The 20,654-nt window shown below is 41.0% G+C and overlaps 1 protein-coding gene across 5 annotated transcripts in view; it reads left to right on the forward strand.

The window, feature by feature from the left end:
* The window catches only part of ARHGEF12 (Rho guanine nucleotide exchange factor 12), an 81,308-nt gene extending 67,618 nt beyond the window's left edge, over positions 1-13,690 (forward strand). For 4 of the 5 annotated variants that reach the window (XM_069788066.1, XM_069788067.1, XM_069788070.1 and 1 more), the window contains 8 exons: positions 503-590; positions 1,511-1,600; positions 1,753-1,829; positions 2,209-2,436; positions 4,297-4,782; positions 6,408-6,721; positions 7,507-7,579; positions 13,608-13,690. In XM_069788066.1, the coding sequence (XP_069644167.1) occupies positions 503-590; positions 1,511-1,600; positions 1,753-1,829; positions 2,209-2,436; positions 4,297-4,782; positions 6,408-6,721; positions 7,507-7,579; positions 13,608-13,675 (1,424 nt within the window). In that variant the 3' untranslated portion in view covers positions 13,676-13,690. Of the gene's footprint in view, positions 1-502; positions 591-1,510; positions 1,601-1,752; positions 1,830-2,208; positions 2,437-4,296; positions 4,783-6,407; positions 6,722-7,506; positions 7,580-8,202; positions 12,525-13,607 lie in introns of those variants that run through there. The other variant, XM_069788068.1, reaches the window with a different exon arrangement.
* The last annotated feature ends 6,964 nt before the right edge of the window (positions 13,691-20,654 follow it).

The following is a 20,654-nucleotide window of genomic DNA, read 5'->3' on the forward strand; positions in this document are numbered from 1 at the left end:
ATTGAGAAAGCAAAAGGGGAAGCAAAAAATGAAGATTAGCTCAGTTGAGGACAGGTTTTTTTGTCTAGAGTTCCAGAGTAGAACATGGAAAAATGCGTAGGCTTAATTCTTGGTTGTCCAACACCTTGCTTTATATGTATGAGCTGTTTAACTTCTTTGCATCAGTAATAGGCATGGCTTGAGTTTTAAATAGGCTTCTAAATTAAAGTACTCTGATTGTATTAGATGAAGGGTACTCTAGAAATTATTAGGAGGAAAAAGAGGAGAAATAAACCTGTTTTAAAATGGTTTGGGCAGTAATGGCTCTTTTCTTTCAGGACTAATAGACAAATTTCCCGTATAGGGAAAAATTGATGTTTATATATTATAGCATTGGAGGGTTATCTCATGAACTCTTCTTTCACTGCTTCTGGTTAGGGTTATGCCCCATTTTAGGAATTTTCAGAAAGCTATTGTGGGACAAGGCCTCTAGTTAAATTCTTCCCTCCCTGTGTTGCTTCAGATAACAAAGCTTTCTTCGTCATCTCCATGTCAGAAAATGGCGCTCACATTTATGAACTGGTGGCACAGACTGTTTCAGAAAAGAATGTGTAAGTAATCGGTTCAGCTCCATATGCTGCTTGATTTGTTCTACTTGAGAGATCTTTTACATCTGCTTGCCTGTAGTAACTGTGCAGGTGTCCATGAATTACCTGAGTTCCTTCTCTGAGCTTAGCTGTTGGCCTATGTAGGAAGTATCCAAGGATAATCTCTCCCAGCTTAAAAAAGCAGGGGGAGGGTGTATGCACATGTTAGTGAGCACGCATGTGTGTATATATATACATGTATGTATTTAAAAAACCAGCCCATACATACACTCAATGCTTCTGTTGTTGCTTGTTGTCTGGCTCGCTCCAGACCCTTATCTGACCTCAGAAATGCTCTTATTTACCCTTGCAATTTTGGTCTTATGTGACTGACTGCCAGATGAGTAACTGAAATAATTTTGCATCTTTGTGCAGAGCCAGTTAGCTTTGCAGACTTTGATACTAGCATCATAAGCACCCCAATGCATAAATTTGATTCCCTAGCTAAACACTTTTTTCCCTCTTTGGTAGAAATGCTTTTTTTCTGAAGTATAAGCAGGGCATAGACTTACTTGTGTGATACATAGCAACTGTTATGGTGTGTCATATATTAAACTCTTCAGTAATATGTGAAATGTTACTTAGTGCTTTCATATATATTTATATATAAAATAACTGCCTTACCTGACAACTCCTGCTAAGGTCCTGTCATTAATTTCCTTCTGCTGAATAGTATCCTAGTGAGGTGAGCATTATGCTGTGGTGCTTCACTTGTGGCTGCAAGGTATTACTGAGGAATTGACTGTCACAGAATTAATTAAACAAATAAATTCTGTTGATAAGAAGAGCAGTAATAATATTAGCTGGATTTAAGAGGTGTTAAATAGAGAAGTATTCATTATGCTTCACGTCTTGCATGTTTTTGTTTGATGTTTCTACTGCAGATGGCAGGACCTTATAGCTCAGATGGCAGGGACTGTAAAAATGGGGAGTACCAGAAGAGTGATTCCATTACCACAGTCGGGACCTGGCGAGTAAGTAAAAGTAGCTGGAGGAAGAAGGGCTGGTTTTTCTTTTTTCAGTATTCCTTCTTCTGCTCAAAGATTGCCAGTCAAAACATGGATTCTCGTGCAGCAATTCAGATAAATGTGACTAAAAGAATGTGTTCATTCTTTCCTCCCTGCAGAGAAGACCGTGAAGAAGAGGAGCAGCAGAAGCTCAAAGAGCAGCATGACATTCCTGCCAGTAGTCTACAAAGTCCAGGTAAAACAGCGGTCCAGGCAAATGGTATCAGTAGATTTGCTACATGGAGTGCAAATGTGCCAAGCCATATTCCTTGGGGCTTGGGGATCTTTTGGTAGCTTTGATGTTTTTCTGGAAAGGAATTATTTCTTTATAAGTCATGTAGAGAAGTGATACTGAAGCTCTTGGAAACCTACCTCTTACTATTTCCATCTGTTTTATAAATTGCTGGGAAAGATTCCTTTTTCCCCTGGAAAGAATTGGCCTTTTACCAAGCCCATGCTCAAGAGCTGTATTTTTTAGTGTTTTCAGAGATTTCTGTGTGAAGCGGAATTTTCTGCAGTTTATCATTGTATTTGGCATAGTTGTTTAACCTGAATGTATGTTTTCTGTTTACTAGATAAAGATTTGGGCCTCGAATCTCCCTTAATACTGAATGCTCAGTCGTCTTCACCCATCATGTCTGAAAAATCCAAGGTAGAAAGTTTTCTTGTGTCAGAAAGACAGTTTGATAAAGTGCAGCAGGCAGACCTGACACTTAAAGATTCTTCTGCATGCTATGAACACACAACCACCAGTTTACCTTCGGTATCAGAAGGGCAATGGGCATTGGATGCATTAAGGAACTGTAAGTATCTGTGGGCAGTGTCTGGTGGGATTTGATTTGGAGATGGGAATTGTTAGGTCAAACATCTAAATCAATGAGCTAAAATAAGATCTAAAGCCCATTTCTATTAAATATCAATTCTCTCTGTGCTGTAGATCACAGCATAGCTAAACAAAATGGATCAGACAGCAAGGAATTCTAAGTTCTGAATTCACATACTGGCCCTTTCTTTGGCTTTAGGCATCTCATTGTTTTTCTGTGGTTTTCCCATGTATAAAATGATGGTGGTAATGAATTGTTACTTACTGTCCATGAAGTGCTTTGATGAAAAAATTATACTGCAGAACTTTGTGTAGTGCTGTAGAGTGCCATTGCTAGTCAGCATTTTTTTTAAAAGACAATGCAGTTAGCTTGTGGACTTACTTTCATAGCACTGGAGCAGAATAGGAGAGTTTGCATGAGTTGCAGAGTATGATTTTGCATATTTTTTTGTAAAATCCTGCAAACGAGATTGGATATATGTGAGCTTGGCAAAGTCTAGGTTCAGATTTTCTGAATACTTGGGAGGTGGTTGGATATAATTAGACCAACACTTGCGTGTGTTGAAAAGAAATTCTCCTGATAGACAACTTATTCTGTAAAATCGTTTATAGATGATTTTTAATCGCTTCCTCTGTTCTCTGGTATACGTCCTTTCAGAGGAAGAATGCAGGGCTATGCAACCTACTTGATCAGATCTAGCAGTGCAATTCCTAAATATAACTTCCTAAAATTTGAATGAATTCATTAATCCATATATCTCTTCTTGGCAACTCTGAAAGGGACATGAAGTCCCTCAGCTGTACTTGGAGGGAATAGTCTGTATTGCTTCTCTGTGGGTCATTTGCTTTTACCCAAATGTGCAGAGCATTCATATCCTTGGCCCGAATTCCCTCTTCCATCTCTCTATACAAGTAATGACACTTCTTTTGCAATCTAATAGTTTATCTTGGATCTTTTGATCCATTTGTGCTTCTCTTTATAGCATTCAAAGTCCTTTTCTAATTCTTAATGCTGTACAAATGTTCTTGGTACTTATTTTCAGAGACCAGTGATAAGATAATCTTAGTCTGCGGGGTGTGTAAAGACAGTATTAGTGACCTAGCATCTCATGACTATTCAGACTTAAAAGAGCAGCCCTCTAGCAGCAGCAGTGGGTCACTCACATTTTGACAAGAGCCTTCCACTTAGATGAGTGACTGTTTTGTTGTATGAAATCATAGCTTTTCTTGGGTGTTACATGAGCGTTATATGGTGAGAATGAACAGTGTTCTTATGCTCTTGACAGTATTATATTTTTGTTTTGAACAATGTGTCCTTATTATGAAGTGTTTGGTTGGGATAATTTGAGAACTAAAGGAATGTGGGTTGAAGTTCAAACAAGCATAAATTTGCATGAAATTTTAGGGAAAATGTGTCTTCAATTTTTTTGATCTGTCATTTCAAAGTTGAGTGGAATATTCTCAATATGCTTGTTTCTCAGGTGGGAATCCCCTATTACGGCCATAGTTTTTAGTTCATGTAGGGGCATGGGTAAAACCCAGGCACTCACCTGCACTCCAGCTCACTTGCTGGATAATTTCAGTAGATGATTTCTCTGTTTTTCCCTAAGCAAGATGGAACAAGTATCAACATGCTTGCTCTTGCTTGTAAGGTAAAATGTGGAGTAAGGCTTCAGACCTTATATATTTATTTTTATCCCTGTTTTTCCTACCAAGAGCAATGAGAAGGCTGGCTGCTATGAGATATACCTTTTTGAAAGGATGGCCTTTATGTCTAGTTTAATCGCTGTTAGGGAGGTTATGGTGCGTGAAGCCTTGTGAACATTATCTCTACTTGCAGTGGGCTTGCTGAAACAATTGTTGGTACAGCAGCTTGGCTTTTCTGAGAAGGGGACCCTTGAAGACCGGCAGCGCTTTCCCAGGATTAGGACCATTTCTGAAGAAGCCCAAACAGAGAGTGGAAATGAGCCCGGACTACAGCACTCTGCCAATAACAAATTTCACCAGCCTGGGACAGACAGAATGCTTCTGAGAACCGGAACTAATGAGTCCACAGCTAGTTATGGCCTCCGGACTTCAGCTGAATCGCCAGCTTCAGGGGATGCCATGCAGCTGATAGTGAGAGACCCCAGATCAAGTAGTAACTTAGCAATAGACCGCATGAGTATGAATCTGGAGATCTCAACCACAGAGCTGGAAGGGGTGGGTGTTGATGAAAGTGGGGAGCATTTTTTCGATGCTCGAGAAGCTCACAGTGATGAAAATCCATCTGAAGGTGAACTAACGGAAAGGAAGGAGGAAGAGGATGTGCAAATACGGATCTCAGGTGAGCTGAGATCATTCACCCATTGAATGATCGTCTGTCCAGATTCAGTATTAGAGACTTCCTCTCTTGTTTATGTAGTGTAGGACATTTAAAGTTAACTCTCAGACCTTGACAGTCATTTTAGCCCTGAAAAGGGCTGTGCAAACACATACCTACTGAATTCTCTATGGAAGAAGAAGCTGAAATACTGTGGTGTTAATACACTGTGACAGACTGTAATTACAGAGGCACCAGGTACAACGCAAGCTCTTGATTGTGGTTGCCGCTGGACCACTTTATCTCGCAACTGACTGTTGGGACCTATAGGGAAAGCATTTTCCCTGAAGGCAAAGCACGTCCTTAGTCTGTACAGACAGAGCGCCCACAACTCATGCTATTTTGTAGATACTGTGTTGCTTTCCCCGATCAAGCTTCAGAAAAGAAACTTAAGAGTTTAGCTTTGCGCTGTAATTGTCTCCTGCGACCTTACCCCAGTCTGAAGCTCTTAAAAGTTTATTATTTTTGTTATTTCTGTTATTATTACTACATATGGCATATTTGGCAGTTACCTGAGCAGCACCTTAAAGTATATCTATTCTAGCCTTCAAGAAGGTTGTACAGCTGTTAACTCAGCAGAAAACTAGCTCTAAGGCAGCAGCTGTGAGCACTTTCATGGGTCTTTGTGTGCTTTGTGTTTGGAAAGTCCTGTGATTTTGATCAGCCAACATGGTGACACTGCACTAAATTTAGCACACAAGTTGAGGGTTTATCTCAGGTGCAAGTTGTAGTAGAAGTAGCTACTAGTAAGTAGATTCTATATGACTATTAGTCTTGAAATCTCTTATCCATAAATATGCTATTATTTAAAAATTGGATTCTATCAATGTGGATAAGCCAATTTGTGACTGTCTGAATGCTGCCTTCCAACTACATATTGAAAATAATTTTTCTTTCCCTGAACTACTGAGACATTTTAAATTATTAAAACTGAGCCAACAACTTGAAGCATCTAATTTATTTGTCACCTCTTACGCTGTTTACTTTCTTAACTGTGCAGGGACATCAAAATTAGATTGGCCTGTTTTTAGTCAATTCTGATTCCATATGCTAGCTTTGCTGTAATACTGTAGAGAAATTATTTAATATAATCCTATTGCTAGGTGCAGGTTGTGAATTTAATTGCTTTATCTTTTAACATAGCATCAGCAAGCTGAATTTTAAAGCTACCCCATCTAAAAGCATCCTCGGTACTGTAGCTAGTAAGTAGAGGTTAGAAATCTAGCAGTGTGATTTGTCAGGTACCATTAGTATAAGTGCAGGTTTTTCAGACATTATAATAGAAACATAGATTTTGGAAAAACAGGAAGGTAGGTGATTAGCTCATCTAATCATGTAATTCTCAAACTGCAGTCCAAAAACCAGGCATGATCTCTGAAGCCCAATTCAGAACCAAACTAGTCTGGTCTGATATAATCACTATTCTGTGTAGTGTTCACAAATGCTTTTTCTTACCCATTTTAAAATCTCTCAGGGGATGGGCCTCTTGCCACTTGTCTTTCTTAAAGTCTGCTTAAACTGTCTACAGTTCAGTGGTTCTTGGTGATTATTGAGCTGGAGGTGTTAGTAAAAAGCTGTTCTCTTAACAGGAAATTATTTGATTCTTGATGGATATGGAACAGTGCAGGAGAGCTCCACAGATGAGGAGGTATCATCTCTAGTTCTCCAGTGCACTGCAGGTGGCCGCACCTCTTTGGACTCTGCACAGCAGCAGCCGCTTTCCCCACGGGACACCCAGTCGGATGGAGGAAGCTCCCCGTTTGCTGAGGAGATGATGGCCTCGCGCTGGGGGGGAGTGGAAGAGTCCTGCTCATTCGTAGCAAGCCCTCACTTCTCTTCGGAGTCACGTGTGCAGATGATGCAGTATATTCAGAAGATAGAGGATGACCTTGAAAAGTTAAAGGTATAGTATGCTTCTATTTGCAGTATCAGCATTTTCATATTCCTTAGGTTTTCTTTTAGAAAAGAGCTTGAAAATAATTTCGAGTGGGAAGAAAGGCAGCCATGCCTTTTTTTGTCTTTGGCTCTTATCTCTGCAAGCTTTTGCAGCAGAAACTTGGTGCTGTTTTGCTTGCATTAAGTTGCGGGTTACAAGAGGCAAGTAGTTCCGCTAGAGCTAGCGGGTATGTATATTGCTTTGATGTGAATTTGGAGAGATGCCTGAGGGGTGGGACAAAACTGATGCAAGTCTGCAGCAGTAGAATTTTGAAGGGGCCACTGGCCTAAGGAGTATGAATATCTGACATAAAAAGACCTATCAAATCTGTTGCATACTGCTGCTAATAGCAAATGAAGGTGCTAAGTTGCAGTAGACTAATAACAAGGTTTTCAGCCTCACTATATTCAAAATGATTTTTTTGTTTATGATGGGGATTCTCTATACATAATAGCCATTGCTGTAGAAGGTTTGTAGCATCTTGATATGAGACATGCCAATGTATCAAGTCAGTAGCCAGCCTTTAATTTAACTGAAATCTGAAAAGAAAGTACAATGTTGCATGCAAATGGAAGGCCTGATAAAGATGCTGATGAAGGAGTTGAGATCCATTGTGGGTCACTGTGCAACATGGGTGATTCCAGTCCACTCACCTGTAGTGAAACTTCTCCTTTCCCGTTCGAAGCCCTCTTTGTTCACTTGGTAAATAGAGAAAGAGCCACTTGAGTTTTGGGGTTGTTTTTGTTTTTTAGGAGGTTGAGGAAGACTACACCATTCTCCGACGCCAAGGGCTGGCTGGATCAGCCTCCACAGGAGAGCACTCAGGTACACAACCAGACTGTCTATAATTGGTAGCATATACCACATTAGCTTCAGACATTAAACGAAGAACACAAAGTCAATTATTAATGTTTCTCACACACGCAAAAGGTTTCACCTACTTCAGCAGCTCGCTCAGGGCTGAGACCATGCTGATTCCAGGAAAGGTCAGTTGAATCCATTGAGACTCACATGTGCAGAGGAGCTTGTTCCTTCCTCTGAAAAGGTTGTTTGCAAGCTGTCTTGCCCCTACCTGTCAAAGACCTACATCTCAGGATGTACAGCTTCTCTTTCAAAGAACGCTAGATTGATGTGAAGTCCCAAAGGAAGATTTTGGAACGTGTAAAATGATTACAATCTGTCTTTACTTTCTCTGGGGTCACTCTGATGCTGTGTAAAGTGGTTGCCACGGGTCCCTTTAAATTGGCCGTAGGCATCCTAGAGATTTAATTGCTGGAATTGCTAACAAAGGTCTTAAGGTTAAACGGGCGTGTGCTGTCTCTCATACAACACGCTTTCTCTGCTAGTACTGGTGTTCAGAAATGTTAGGCATTCATCTCTCATTGCACCCCCCGTCTCTCACCACCCCCTTTTTTTTTTCCTCCCTCACTCCCCACCCCCCCCTTCAGACAAAAGCTAGTCAAGTTTTCAGGAATGGCTGAAGATTGGATGAAGAGTATCAGGACACAGCACCTGCTGTCTTCCTTGTGGACTCTGAGACAAGAGGGTTTGGACCATCCAAACATGAACCATACTCCAGCAAAGTGGGCATGGGGTGCTTTTCCTGTGGGGCATCTGCACTATCTTGTCAGTGAGGGAGTCTATTCTGCTCCTCTCCTTGCTACCAGAAATTCATTTTTCAGAACAGAAAAACCAAACCAAATGTACAGAGCTTTGGGTGTAGGATATAAAAATGTATTTAGACATTTAAAAAAAAAATCAATGTATTTATTTGACTTCATTCCGTGTATCAAAAGCACATTTTAATTTTTTAATCTGCCTTTTTTGTTCTATTTTAATTGGGTAGTGACAGTTCTAGCCCTCTGCATATAGTACACCCTGCTTGCCACTGCTCCTGAACCAAAGGTCAGGTCTGAGGGGAGAGGGCGTGCCTATGTGCAAGTGTATCTTTACTTCACTGGACTGGACTCTGCACTCCCTGCTGGCAATCAAACTGCCATGCGAAGAGCTACTTATGAAGGTGTTAGGATGACTTGTGGCTGGAACTATCTGTATTCAATGATTGCATGGGAACTGCTCATGTCACCACATGTGTAACAAGAATTCTCCATGCGCTAAATAGCCAGGCACTTGAGATGGGCAAATTTTCTTTTTCTCCTCTCCTATTAGGGGTCTCCTTTGTTGACATGCAAGATTAGACTGGGAGAGGAGAAAGATAGGTTTAATTTTTTCTTCACTTTGTTGGCTTTGATCATTGTCTCCTTTGTAAAGAGATAAAAATACTTGGACCTGCAGCACTTTCGTAACTCTTCTCTGGATCAAAAAGAAAAAATGCAAACCCAGAAGTGTTTCAAAGATGTGGGGCAGATCTGCCCCTGATTCACTACTGAATGAATAAGGGCTGCCATTTGAGTTAGCCACAGGTACTGCTGATTATAGGGCCAGTAAGTTTTAGTACCTGAAAGTATGTCTTGCTGAGAGCTTGGGGTGGGTTTGGGGTTTTTTTGGGGGGGTTGGGTTGGGTTTTGGGTTGGGTTGTTTTTTTTTTTTAACGGATTTGTGCCAATGTGTTCTCACTGAAACAGAGATGTGCAAAACAAAGAAGGCTGAAACAGCTCTTCAGTACTTCCTTAGGCCTGTTCTAATGGGTTTTGCTGTCAGAATTCCTTCTAGTCTGGGAACAAGATGGTAAATATCAGGCTACCAGCAGAGCTAACACTGGACAGCCTAAGCTGTCCCTGGTATCACAGACACTGTGAATAGGACTGCTAGTGGAAAGTGTTTAAGGGACTCTCTTTCTCACCCTCTTCCCAAGTTTTAAACTATTTAATGAACCCAAACTGAACAGCATGCCCAACCTGTAAATCCCATTAAGATGTCAGAACTGCTATAGCGTTGTTTGCATCACTGCGTGCATCATGAAGTACTGAGAATCTGTCTTTGGTCAGCATAAAGATCATACCCCCTGCTCCTTTAAAACAAGTGTTTTCTCTTTAGCTACTGGCAAGAAATCAGATCTATCCTTTGCCTACTCATGTAGGAAAAAAACAGTTCTTGTTCTTCCCGTTAGAAATATGCAAGGGACAAGTTCATGTAAAGATTGACAGAGGTTGAGCAGAAATTATTTTGGGCCTGATGTGAAAGTTGGAGCCATGAGCTCTTATAAAGTAGGGAGGAGTTTCTCATGCTTTAAGAGTGGATTGCACAAAGTATCATTTTCCACCAGCGGAGCATTACACTGCCAACACAAGCCAAAGTGTTCTCTTCCAGGCTGGCAGGAGCTGCTTCTTCCTTGGGACCCACCAAGGCCTGTCCTGTTGCACCTGTATGAGTCTACTGTCAGTATTAGCTGAGCACTTCCATTCTTATGTGGGTGGGAACTCCCCTCCTCACCTTCAGCCATATGGTTCCTTTGGTTATAAACATCTAGACTTCCTCTGATAAGCCCCCAAACTAGAATGCTGCCTCATACTGATGTGGCATCTTTTACCTGATCCTGCCAGAAAAAGAACTGAGATAAAGCCAGACTTGGTGTTTAATGCCCTTTTCCCCTTAAATAAAAGGACCCCAACTCCTCTTCATCAGTTGGCATGATGTTTGCCAGGGTCTGCACACTCCAGAAAGGGGAGCAGCTGTTATGACCTTAGCTGTCTAAAAGCTTTCCAGCAGGCTTCCATGGTTGATTGAAAATTATCACTGAAGTCTCATAGAGAGACCTCAGTCTGGCTTTTCAAGAGTATGCTGGAAGACCACCAAAGATGGGACCTGTTAAGGCCTGGTTGCTTAATACTCCTTCCTTGTGACTGAAGACAAAATCCTTGGTTCTCTGGTTTTCTCCAAGTTGCATGAATTTCAAGGCTCACGGTGAGCAACATACTGCACGAGAAGCATATAGCTATTCAGATGGGCCATGGGGGAACAGTCTGCCCCTGCTGCCTCTGACTTTCACCTTTGCATAAGCATTTTGTAGCATCATCCACCACTACATTGTTTCATCTCTAATAGATGTAGCAGCAGTGAAAAAGCTGGGAATGCGAGTATTTAGGTGGCCAGGTGATCCTTACATTTCTGCCTCCAGAGCTGCTGGAGTGGAATCTTCCTCACCATCCCCTAATGCTACCTTGGACGTAATGCACTGGGAGGTCAGGTGCGGTTCTGTCCTGTCACCTCTCAAGATGTGTAAGGGGAAACGCTTTGTGTCAGGCTAATGGGGATGGCAGAGAAGCCTTTGTGCTAGATGAAATGGACAGTCTCCAGAGCAGGAGATTGCAGAGACCTTTAAGGAATGTTAGAGAAGACCAACCTATTTGAACCCAGTTTTATGGGCAATATAAATGACACACTATGCTCTGTCCTGTTTGTTTTTTGTTTCAGCTGGCCACTTTATGCTACATTGGTCATCCTTACAAATAGGGCATTAGTCCTCTAGAAAAATGATGGTGGGGTCAGGGATCCATTATCTTCTGAGAGCAGTAACCTGAAACAATAGGAGATTCCTTTTTCCTCTCTAGCACATCTACTGTATGGCAGACTTCAGGCCATGTCTCGCTGTGTGGAAGGAGCTGGAACTCAAATGCACTATTCGGGATTCTCACTTTTTTCCCCCCTTTAAGCCATAAGATACCCCTTTTTTAAATTTCAGTTTCTAGTGTAAGGAAGCGTTTTAATTTGCCCCTGGTTGGTGATTGATTGCATTCCCTTATTCAAACTGGGGAGCAGAGCAGGACAATGTTCTCTGGTTTGTTTGCCCCAGCCCCTCCTCCCCAGTGTTTTGGGTTTTTTTCTTCCCCAAATACAAGATGAGCAACGGTTTCTTATCTTGGGAACAAAGATGTAGTATAGCAACCATTCTTGCATATCCTTCTGAGAAGTGATTTCTCTTCTGCTGTTACAGGATGCAGTTCATGGACGAGCAAAAAAGTGAGATGGCTACTTTCTGGAACGGGGCACTTCCTTCTCCTGTAGAGGGGTAGAAGAGCAAATGCTAAGCTGGTGTTTGATCACTCTGGTTTCTTGAGCATACCTTGTCTGTAGGGAAGGGAGATTTCTTTAATATCCTGTAGGTGGGATCAGAAAGAAGGATGAGGAATGTAAACCTCAGGAGCTAAGAAGTCTAGATGGTTTTGGTCAGCTTTCAGACAGCACTATGGCTATTTCCAGTGTTTTCATAAAACTTAGATATTCTGATTTACAGATGCTGTCCCTGTTATTAGAAGAGGGGTCTGATGCTTCAGCTAGTGACCCTTGATTATAATCACAGTGCTTGATGGTATCTGGTATTGTTTTCTTACTCTGTTCCCCAAAGAAATCCCTTAATTCCCTCCCCTAAAGGTGCCAACTGACAAGCAGATGTACTGCAAAAGGGATACTGCAGCCAAAACACTGCTGTTTTATTTTGAATTAAGTCTTGTGGAGCTCTCTTCATACTAGAATATTTTTATTTTCTTTGTACAACATACAATCATGTACTCTTAACAGAGATTTACTTTAAAGAGAAGAAAAAAATCTGGAAGTATTCTTTAAAAAAATACACAAAAATCTTTATTAATAATCCTGTATTTTTACTGATCATGTTTGAATGTCTAAAAAGACTTTATTGTTCTAATTATCCAGATGTATGTTTGTAAAATAGCTCTTTTATGACTTAGCTGATAAGGTTGTATGTTTCTGGAATTAAATATTGGTCACTTAAAAAAAGACTGTTTTCAGGATCTGGGAAATAGAAAATTTAAGCGTTTCAAATATCATTAAATAAGCTTAAAGTAAATAAGTTTTGTCTGCTGGATTTTTTTGGGGGGGTTGTCTTGTTTTAATTGCCTGGAGTGTTTGACAGGACAAACTGTCTTGATCGGCAAAGGAAGCTTTCATTTGGTACAAATGACCTTTCAGAGTCCGTTGCTGCTGTTGCAAATGTGGGACCCCAGTTCTCCCAGTTAACGCAATTCTTATTGATCAGTTGCTCTTCCTTGAGGAGAGAGTGAGGGCCTCCTGCCAGCGGCAGTGGAGATGCTCTCCTGTGCTGAGCTCTCCTGTGGGCACTGCCTGTGCCCAGCTGACTGGCAAAGTGAGAAAATTCTGCTTGCATCGTCTGGTCAAGGTAAAAGGGTCCTGTAGTTCCAAGCACTGTTTCCCCTCCTGCTGTGCTATCTCCTGCTAGTTTCAGAGGAAATGTTTGGGCCACCTGAGCAACTTTGGTTCTAATTGATGACCTCACTCTAACCGTCCGTATCTCATCCCCATCCTAACCTTGTGAATAAACTGCAAGAAATGCACGTTTCTGGACTCAGCAGTCTCTGCTTAAAGAGCTGCTTATAGCAGTGTGTCTTCAAAGCCCTGTGCCCAAGATGATCCTTTACACCTGTAGGTATTTTTATTTAAAAAAAAAAAAAAATCTACTGATCTCAAGAGATTTTAATCAAGTCTTCAAAATTCTGACGTTGAAGACACCAGGTTCAGACTTTCACAGATGCTTATGTACCTTGACCAAATTTCTGCTGGTCAGAGTGAGTTAGTGAGTATCTAGTCTTATTCTAAAGTCAAACATGCCTCCTGAAAGAATTGAGGTTCCAGATCAGTAAGTAATCAATGCTTCTCCACCCATCACATTCTGGACTTGTACTTTTGCCTCTCTGTGTTGGTGTCAGCAGCAGTGTTACATGAAGACTATAATCTAACAGGGGTATCTGCATATGGTATATAATACAATGAGTATCATGCTAAACCAGGGCAAAAGAAAGCTCATGAAATAAACAGCTTGTTTGGGAGCTGCATTTTAAAGGATGGTGGTGTTTGGTTCCTTGCCAGATGCAATCTTTATTGTACAGGGAACAGTGTCCCTGTGTCTTCCCTTCAGTGTTGACCAGTAAGGAGGAATTAGCACAAAACATCAAATACAAGAAAACAAAGAAATCTGTGACTTGATCCAAGACGAGAATGATACTTCAGGATGTTTGCCGTGGTAAGTGATGCCTTGGTTGTGTTTTGCACAGCTTGTAGTGCAAGTGTGGCTATTCTGTTTTCTGCAGTTGCTAAATGTGGCTTGGAAATGGAATTTTGCCCTTTATAGTGAAATTTCCTACTGAGGTGCAACACCCACTATTGCATTTCACTGGAATACTTTTTGTTTGCTGATATTTCCCTCTTTGTGTCACTGACAGCAATTTAATGAACACTTTAAAAAGTCCAGCATAGCTGTCACTATTAATGCTTTGGCTCATCTGATCATGTTTGACAGTTAAACCTGAGCAGTGAGTATTCCTTTCTGTTTCAAGTCAGTTTTGTGTTCCTGTGCTCCAGCACTTTACCTGCTGTAGGGGTTGCTTTTAAGTTTCTAGCATTGTAGTTCTAAATCCAACCAGAACCATTATCCAATGAAATTGGCTAAGTTGATTTTATTAACTTATAAGCTTATTCATATTTTTAAAATGGAATCTGTTTGATGGTTAGGAACTGTCGGTATGTAGCCTTTCAACATGATATTACAGCTTAGTGTCTTGCAAATTTTTATCATTTAAGTCTTGTTGGACTAATTTTTCCCCTGAAGCATAACTGCAAGCATTTGTTGTCCAACTAAAAGGCTGCAGCTTTATATCAAATGTTAGCCAGAGTCCACTGAGCTTAAACAATAGTTTGCTTGTGTTCTGTAAAGTGAATCTTCTTCCTTATATATGTCTTTTGGTTTTAAGCTTTATACCTTTGAATCAATTTGGTTTCTTTCAGCAAGTTCTTTTTGAGACTGCCTTCTCTGGAGTGTTCACAAAGATGATGCATATGCGTGAAGTGATGTGTGCAGCAGAACAAGACGCTGTTTTTTCCTCTCTAGACTGCTCTGTTTTACCGAGTTAGAGTTTCTAGAAGATGAAACTTCACCCTTGTGCTTGGCAGCCCTTGCCTCCTCTTTACAAGATGTGGGATAGAGCGCCTATGGGGACAGTCACATAACACAAGCTGTATTATACTGCTTTGCGTATCAGTGCATGGGAGCACTTGAGGCTTTTCATTTCCATTCTTTTGCTGGATATTTTTCCCTCCACTAGGATCAAATAGAAATTTGAAAGAGAAGTGAAATTCAAACTTGCTATTGAGGGAACTTGCAAATTTTTTAATAGGGAACATCTGTGCTAAGCGTTTTGTGCCAAGGCCTCTGTTCTGTTTTATTATCTGCAGAGGATGCTTTACATGAATCCCTATCATTTAGTGATACTCCTATCTTCAGCTTTTGACTTCCTGGAAAGCGATGCAGTCACATTTCTGATAGACAGGCTGATAAAAATAAGTGAATAAAAAAACAAGGACCAAACCAGAAAACATACTATATCAGGTATATTTCTGAATGTTTAGAATCTTTTTTTTTTTTCCCTTCTGCAGTATGTATGTGAACCTCCTTGAGAGATTACTTTATTATAATTGGTAATCTGAGCTCTATTATGCTTTTCTAATGATGTTGTTCGTGTTTTGCCTATTTAAATGTTACTTTATATATTCCCTTTACTGCGCTGCTGTAAATAAATGATTCAAAATAAACAGCTCAGAAAAATCTGAGCTTTGTGTCTTCTGCAGCCTATGCCCTTGAATCCTAGCTAGGGATCAGAGAGAACTGTACTGCATCTTTCAGGGCTCTTTCACACACACAGTCATGGAATTAATCTCTCCTTGCTGCCTGCCATAGGGAAGGAAGACACAACAGAGGATTCAGAGTGTCTTATTTCAGATGGGTTTGTGTTGTTTCTGGGTTATGTTATTTAAAGTATTGTGGTCATGCAGCATAGCTCCCAGAAACGTTGGCGTGTTTGTTAATACTTGTCCTTGAATATATCTTATGTAGTAATGCCTGACAGTTTTAGCTGGGACTGTGCTACAAACTTTACAAGACCAGTTTCTGGGCCAGAGATCTTGGAGTCTAAGTGAAGTTGCAGCATGTTTTGGGATCCTGAGATGCAAGCAGTGCTAACTTTGTAATGCATCTCCTGTGCCATTCACCTCCCAGTCTTTTTTGTGAAGTGTCTCTCCTAGTCTTTACTCTAGGTTTAGGGGTATTCGTCCAGAGGTATTTGGCATTGTTGCTCGCACACCCAGTGATTCTAGGATCTTTTTGGGCAATTAAGATGGCAGTTCTATCCACCCACCACCACCCCAAATGTCAAAAGGTGACAATTCCATTTTTTTCCAGGAGAAATCTTTTGGTAAGGGTGGCCTTGGTATTTGCTGAAGACTGTCTATAAATTACCCTTTCTTTTTATCAACTAGTCAATGGATTTTAGATTATTGTTGTTGTTTTTCTTCTCCCAAAATATTAATGAAGGTTGGCATAAAATGGGAAGTTGTCCAGTTCCTGGCATGTGTTCTTTGCCACTTGGTTGGATTATCGTGAAGGTAAACGTATCACCAGAGAAATGGACCCAGGCAGGGCACAGCTCACACAAAATGAAAGCTTGGATATGTTTGCTTTAAGTGTGATCCAACATTTAGATGGTAAGCACATGAGTGTAATGCTACAATATGGGATTGATACCTAGCTTATGTCTGTGTTAAGATTTTGGCTTAACAAATCTTAAAAATTTTTTAGAGACCTATTATTTAAAAAGGAGGCTCATCATAGCTTCTGAAGGAGGGGCATAGGAAGTCAAAAGTTATGATACAAGTCTCAGCTCTACACTGGAAAGGTTGGAGCAGTACTGCCCAGACAGTGAGAGATGCAACAAAGTAGGAAAATATGGCTGCTACTGTACGAGAGACTTCAGAGCCATTCTGCAGAGCTGGAAGTCTTGCAAATTGGTTTCCAGACCCGTTAGCTGATTTGACCATTTCTTGGAAAGTAGTTCTGGGAGAAGTCTGTTCCTTCCTTGAGATGACTGTATAGATTCCTCTTGCATTTCTCCATATCACAAACCAAAAAACTGACAGGGCTTCCTTCTTCAGTCAGGGAGCATCTATTTTTCCCCTTCTTCCTCACCAGATGGGAGATTACAGCTGCAAATCATCAGTTGGGCTTTTGGCAGAATAAAATGCCCAAAATATTTCTGCCGCTTTCTTGCACCAGTTTGTTTGTTTCCAGATGTCTGCAGCTTATTCAGCGTGAAGTATTTCCCTGATCAATATTTTAACCTTCTTGTTGATATTTACTCAGTGCTGCTGAATAAACTGTGTTAAGTGGAGCTCCATGGATGGGAGAGTAAATCTACATTTCTATCAGGTCTCTGGAGGTTTTGCAATAATTTGTATTATCTGAGGTTTTTGTTATACTAGGATATTAATGAGCACATCTTCCTTCCTCTTCCCAGAAGCTTCAATTAATATCCCGCTTCTGGTGCTAAAACAACATCTCCGTTCTGAATTAGCATGGAAAGGAGAAAGCTTTGTGTTCGCCTCTTGTCAGCTCCAGTTTGGAAGAATGCTTTCTCTTTAGTTTTATAAAGATGTATCTGATTTAACTCCATCTGTTTCCCTTTGACCTTTGTGATGAGAAGGAGATTAAACCCTTCTCTGTGGGTCTTCATTGCATTTTTAAATCCTGCTGGAGGTTTCTGCTCCTTCTCCTTCAACCATCTCCTTTTAAAACTCTGAAGTCTAATTAGATAGTACTTAGCAGAAGAGATGCTCTCCCTTTTCTCCAGCGGTTCTGGTGTTTGTTGACTATTCAACACAAGAATTTGATTACAGAACTGCCTGTTCTATGTTCTGCTGTGCATGCCCTTTACCCAGTATTTTGCCTCCAAACACTGAATTTTTTTTTAGCTTTTTTTTTTGTAACTTTTGTCTTGGAAAAAACAGGTTCACAGTGTTTTGAAAGCCACTCTGACCCATTGATCATCATCATTTTAGTGGATGCATGCAGCAGAAGTCAAATAGCCTCAATTGTATCTTATATTGAACTCATCTTTTTTCCTCTGCAATTTCTTTATTCTGCTGTAATAAAACTACCCCTGTCACTGCTGAGCTATTGCTCATCTGTCTCTCTCTATAAAATGGGCTCTGCATCTGGTCTGGAGTTGGCAAAAAGAAAATGCTTATGTGAGGTCAAACAGTATCTGTCTACCTTAGAAACAAAAAAACCCAACCCCAAAAGTATTTCTTCCGTGCTGCTAACGCTGTTGCAGGTGGCAGCTGCCTCCCACCTGGCATGGCAGTGACTGTGGCTGTCCCCTGTCAGTCACATACATAGAGGGGCTCATAGTAGCTTAGCCAGTATTAGCAAACGAGCAAGGAAAGACTCCAGTCTTGCCTTCTCTTTCTTCTCAGTAAACCCGATCCTCCAAGGGCACATGTTGCTGTGCCAATGTCTGCATCAGAAGCGTGTGCTGGGGTGGCTGCCTTGCTTCAGCTGCTCCTCTGGGACTCTGCTCTGTACTTGGAATACGCTTAAGAGACTTGGGAGCTGGATTCTCAGCAGATCTACGTTTTTCTGTTCAGGTGACCGTGCTGATGCACACCGTCCTAGGCCTGAGCCTTTGTCTTCTCTGCTTTACTTAACTCTCCATAGAAGTTAGTGCTGGAAAATACTGTGCACTGTGCTGATGAGAAAAGTCAGAACGGGGCGCTCAGAGCTCAACTCAGAAAAGCATTTGCTAGCTCGAGACAGCTTGGTACATCGGCTGGCCAGCCCTGAGAGACAAGTGAGTCCAGGGCATCTACAGTTCCTTCAGAAACTGGAAAGAGAAAAGGTGGCTCTGCACCTCTGAGTGCTTTTTCTCTGAAGACTGGAGGCTTTATAAATTGGTGGAGATTTAAGGGCACACTAATTTGCCCGAGAGTGACTCACAGCCAGAGCAGAGATTCCGGGGCTGGAGCTCCCTGAACCCGTTGCAAAGATGGGGAAGGTGCAAAAAACTCCTCCCGGGTTCAGAGGGTGAGTCAGTCGATGTCAGAACACAGAGCAGCTAACCTGGCGTCTCCTCCTCTCTGGGCTGTGTCCTTAGTCCTTGGGCCAACCTGCTGATGAGATCTCTGAAGTCAGTTTCATTCTTCATTACTCCCTTCTGTTAATTATTTCTCACCCAAAAGTCTCTTAATCTTTTGCTTTCACATTTCAAAGAGAGGTGGGTTTTGTGGGTTGTTTTTTTTGATTTTTTTTTTTTGCCTTGCTTTTTAAATGACTGCTTTTATTTTCTTTGGTGCGTGAATGGAATACATATAGGAGAAAACATCCTTTTATGGCAGTAATTACGAGGAAGAGAACACCAAAAAGCAAGGAAAACTAAGATGCAATTGAAGATAAACACTTCGCAAATAATCAGCCCAATATTTATTGTTGTCTGAAGGGGATAGATCTCCTTGTGAAAGCACAGGGCTGTGACCAAAGGTGGTCTGGGTTTAGTTCTGAGATTTGCTATGCAAGCCTGTGTGACCTTACTGAAATCATGTCATTGCTCCGGCCCCATCTCTAAAATGGCAAGGTACTGCACATGCTTTTTTTTGAACTTTATTTAAATGCTCTGATCTTCCAGGATTGTCTCACTGTGAGTACGCAATCAATCTCTTCTGGAAGTGTTAGGCACTAACTACGTATATACATATATATATGTATACATTTGTGAGATTAAATGGTAGTTAAAGGAACGGGTTGCTTTCAAAATTGGGAATAAACAGAAGTGTAAGGATGGAGGCTGTTAATAGGTAAGATATGGCCTAGAGAGAACATGAGACTGAATGCCCAGCTGTTGGTTGGTAACGGTGCTAGCCAGGAATTTCTGTGAATGGGGGCATATCACTGCATTTCAAGCAAAAATGATCACTGTGATTGTGGCAGTAGCTGTTTAAAGCTTAGTAATGCCAGTGTGGTAGCAGGGCTCCCACATCTCTGGGAAACAGGCCTGTAAGGCAAGTCATCTCTCACCCAGAGTGCCTGGGAAATCTGCATATAAACCAACAAAATGCCAGTGGTGGCCTCCACAGTGCTTATACTTTACATAGCCTAGATCCTGCAACCACGTATGCACCTGCTGCATTTTAGTGCCGTGAGTGGTCTGGCAGGGGCATGTCCTCACCCAGAGAAAAGCTTTGGGACTTCATGTGCATGGGGCAGGGGGTGGGGTGGAGGGAGTTATACAACGTAGTGTGTGAAGCAGCCTCATCAAATGGGATTACTAGTTATCCCCCCCAAATTTTGCATCAGGATCGCAGATGCCATTTCTGACTTTAGCTCTTTTAAATTCACACACATTTTCTTTTGCATAAAAAAGAAAGCAAACAAACTGTTCCACAAAATGTTCCTTATTTATCTAACTCATCCTACTAACTTCTTTGAGCATCTAAATATATATATATAATTAGATGGGCTTTTTTATGTAACTACCACAAGATACTTGCTCCGCTAACCGGTTCCTTCAAAGCTGTTCTTATCTATAAAATTATCTAATTTGGACATGTTCTATTACCAACAGAAAGTTGTTATGAACCTCGAAGAAAAAAATCTGGCACATATATATTAGATTTATTTTTTGTATTTCAATCAAATGAGAAATCTTGCCTTTTGGAATGTCTGTTATCCCCAGAAATCTCTCAGTACTTCATGCATTTGACTGACTCTTTTTTACAGTGGTACTGTTATTTACTCTTCTGCTGAAATATAGCCACCTATGAAGATAAATGTAGCAGTTGTTTAAATGATTCACGACTCAACTTCACGTCAATTTGAGATCAGAGCCCCTCTTAGTGCAACTGAGAGGGAAAAGATAATTTAATTGCTTAGATATATAATATGCCATGAGGTAAGCAGTGTGATTACTGATGGTGGCTATTTCCCCTAGATGTTTGGATCTGTAGACGTTAGATTATTCCATGGAACAAACAGCCTGTTGTTTGTGAAAATAGGGACAGACTGATCCATACGCATCACTGCAGGCTTTCTTACACCCTGCATGGGCACAGCTAGTAAAGCTACTGCTGGGGAAAGCATGTTTTG

Source organism: Haliaeetus albicilla, chromosome 7 (assembly GCF_947461875.1).
Source record: "Haliaeetus albicilla chromosome 7, bHalAlb1.1, whole genome shotgun sequence".
Taxonomy (NCBI): Eukaryota; Metazoa; Chordata; class Aves; order Accipitriformes; family Accipitridae; genus Haliaeetus; species Haliaeetus albicilla.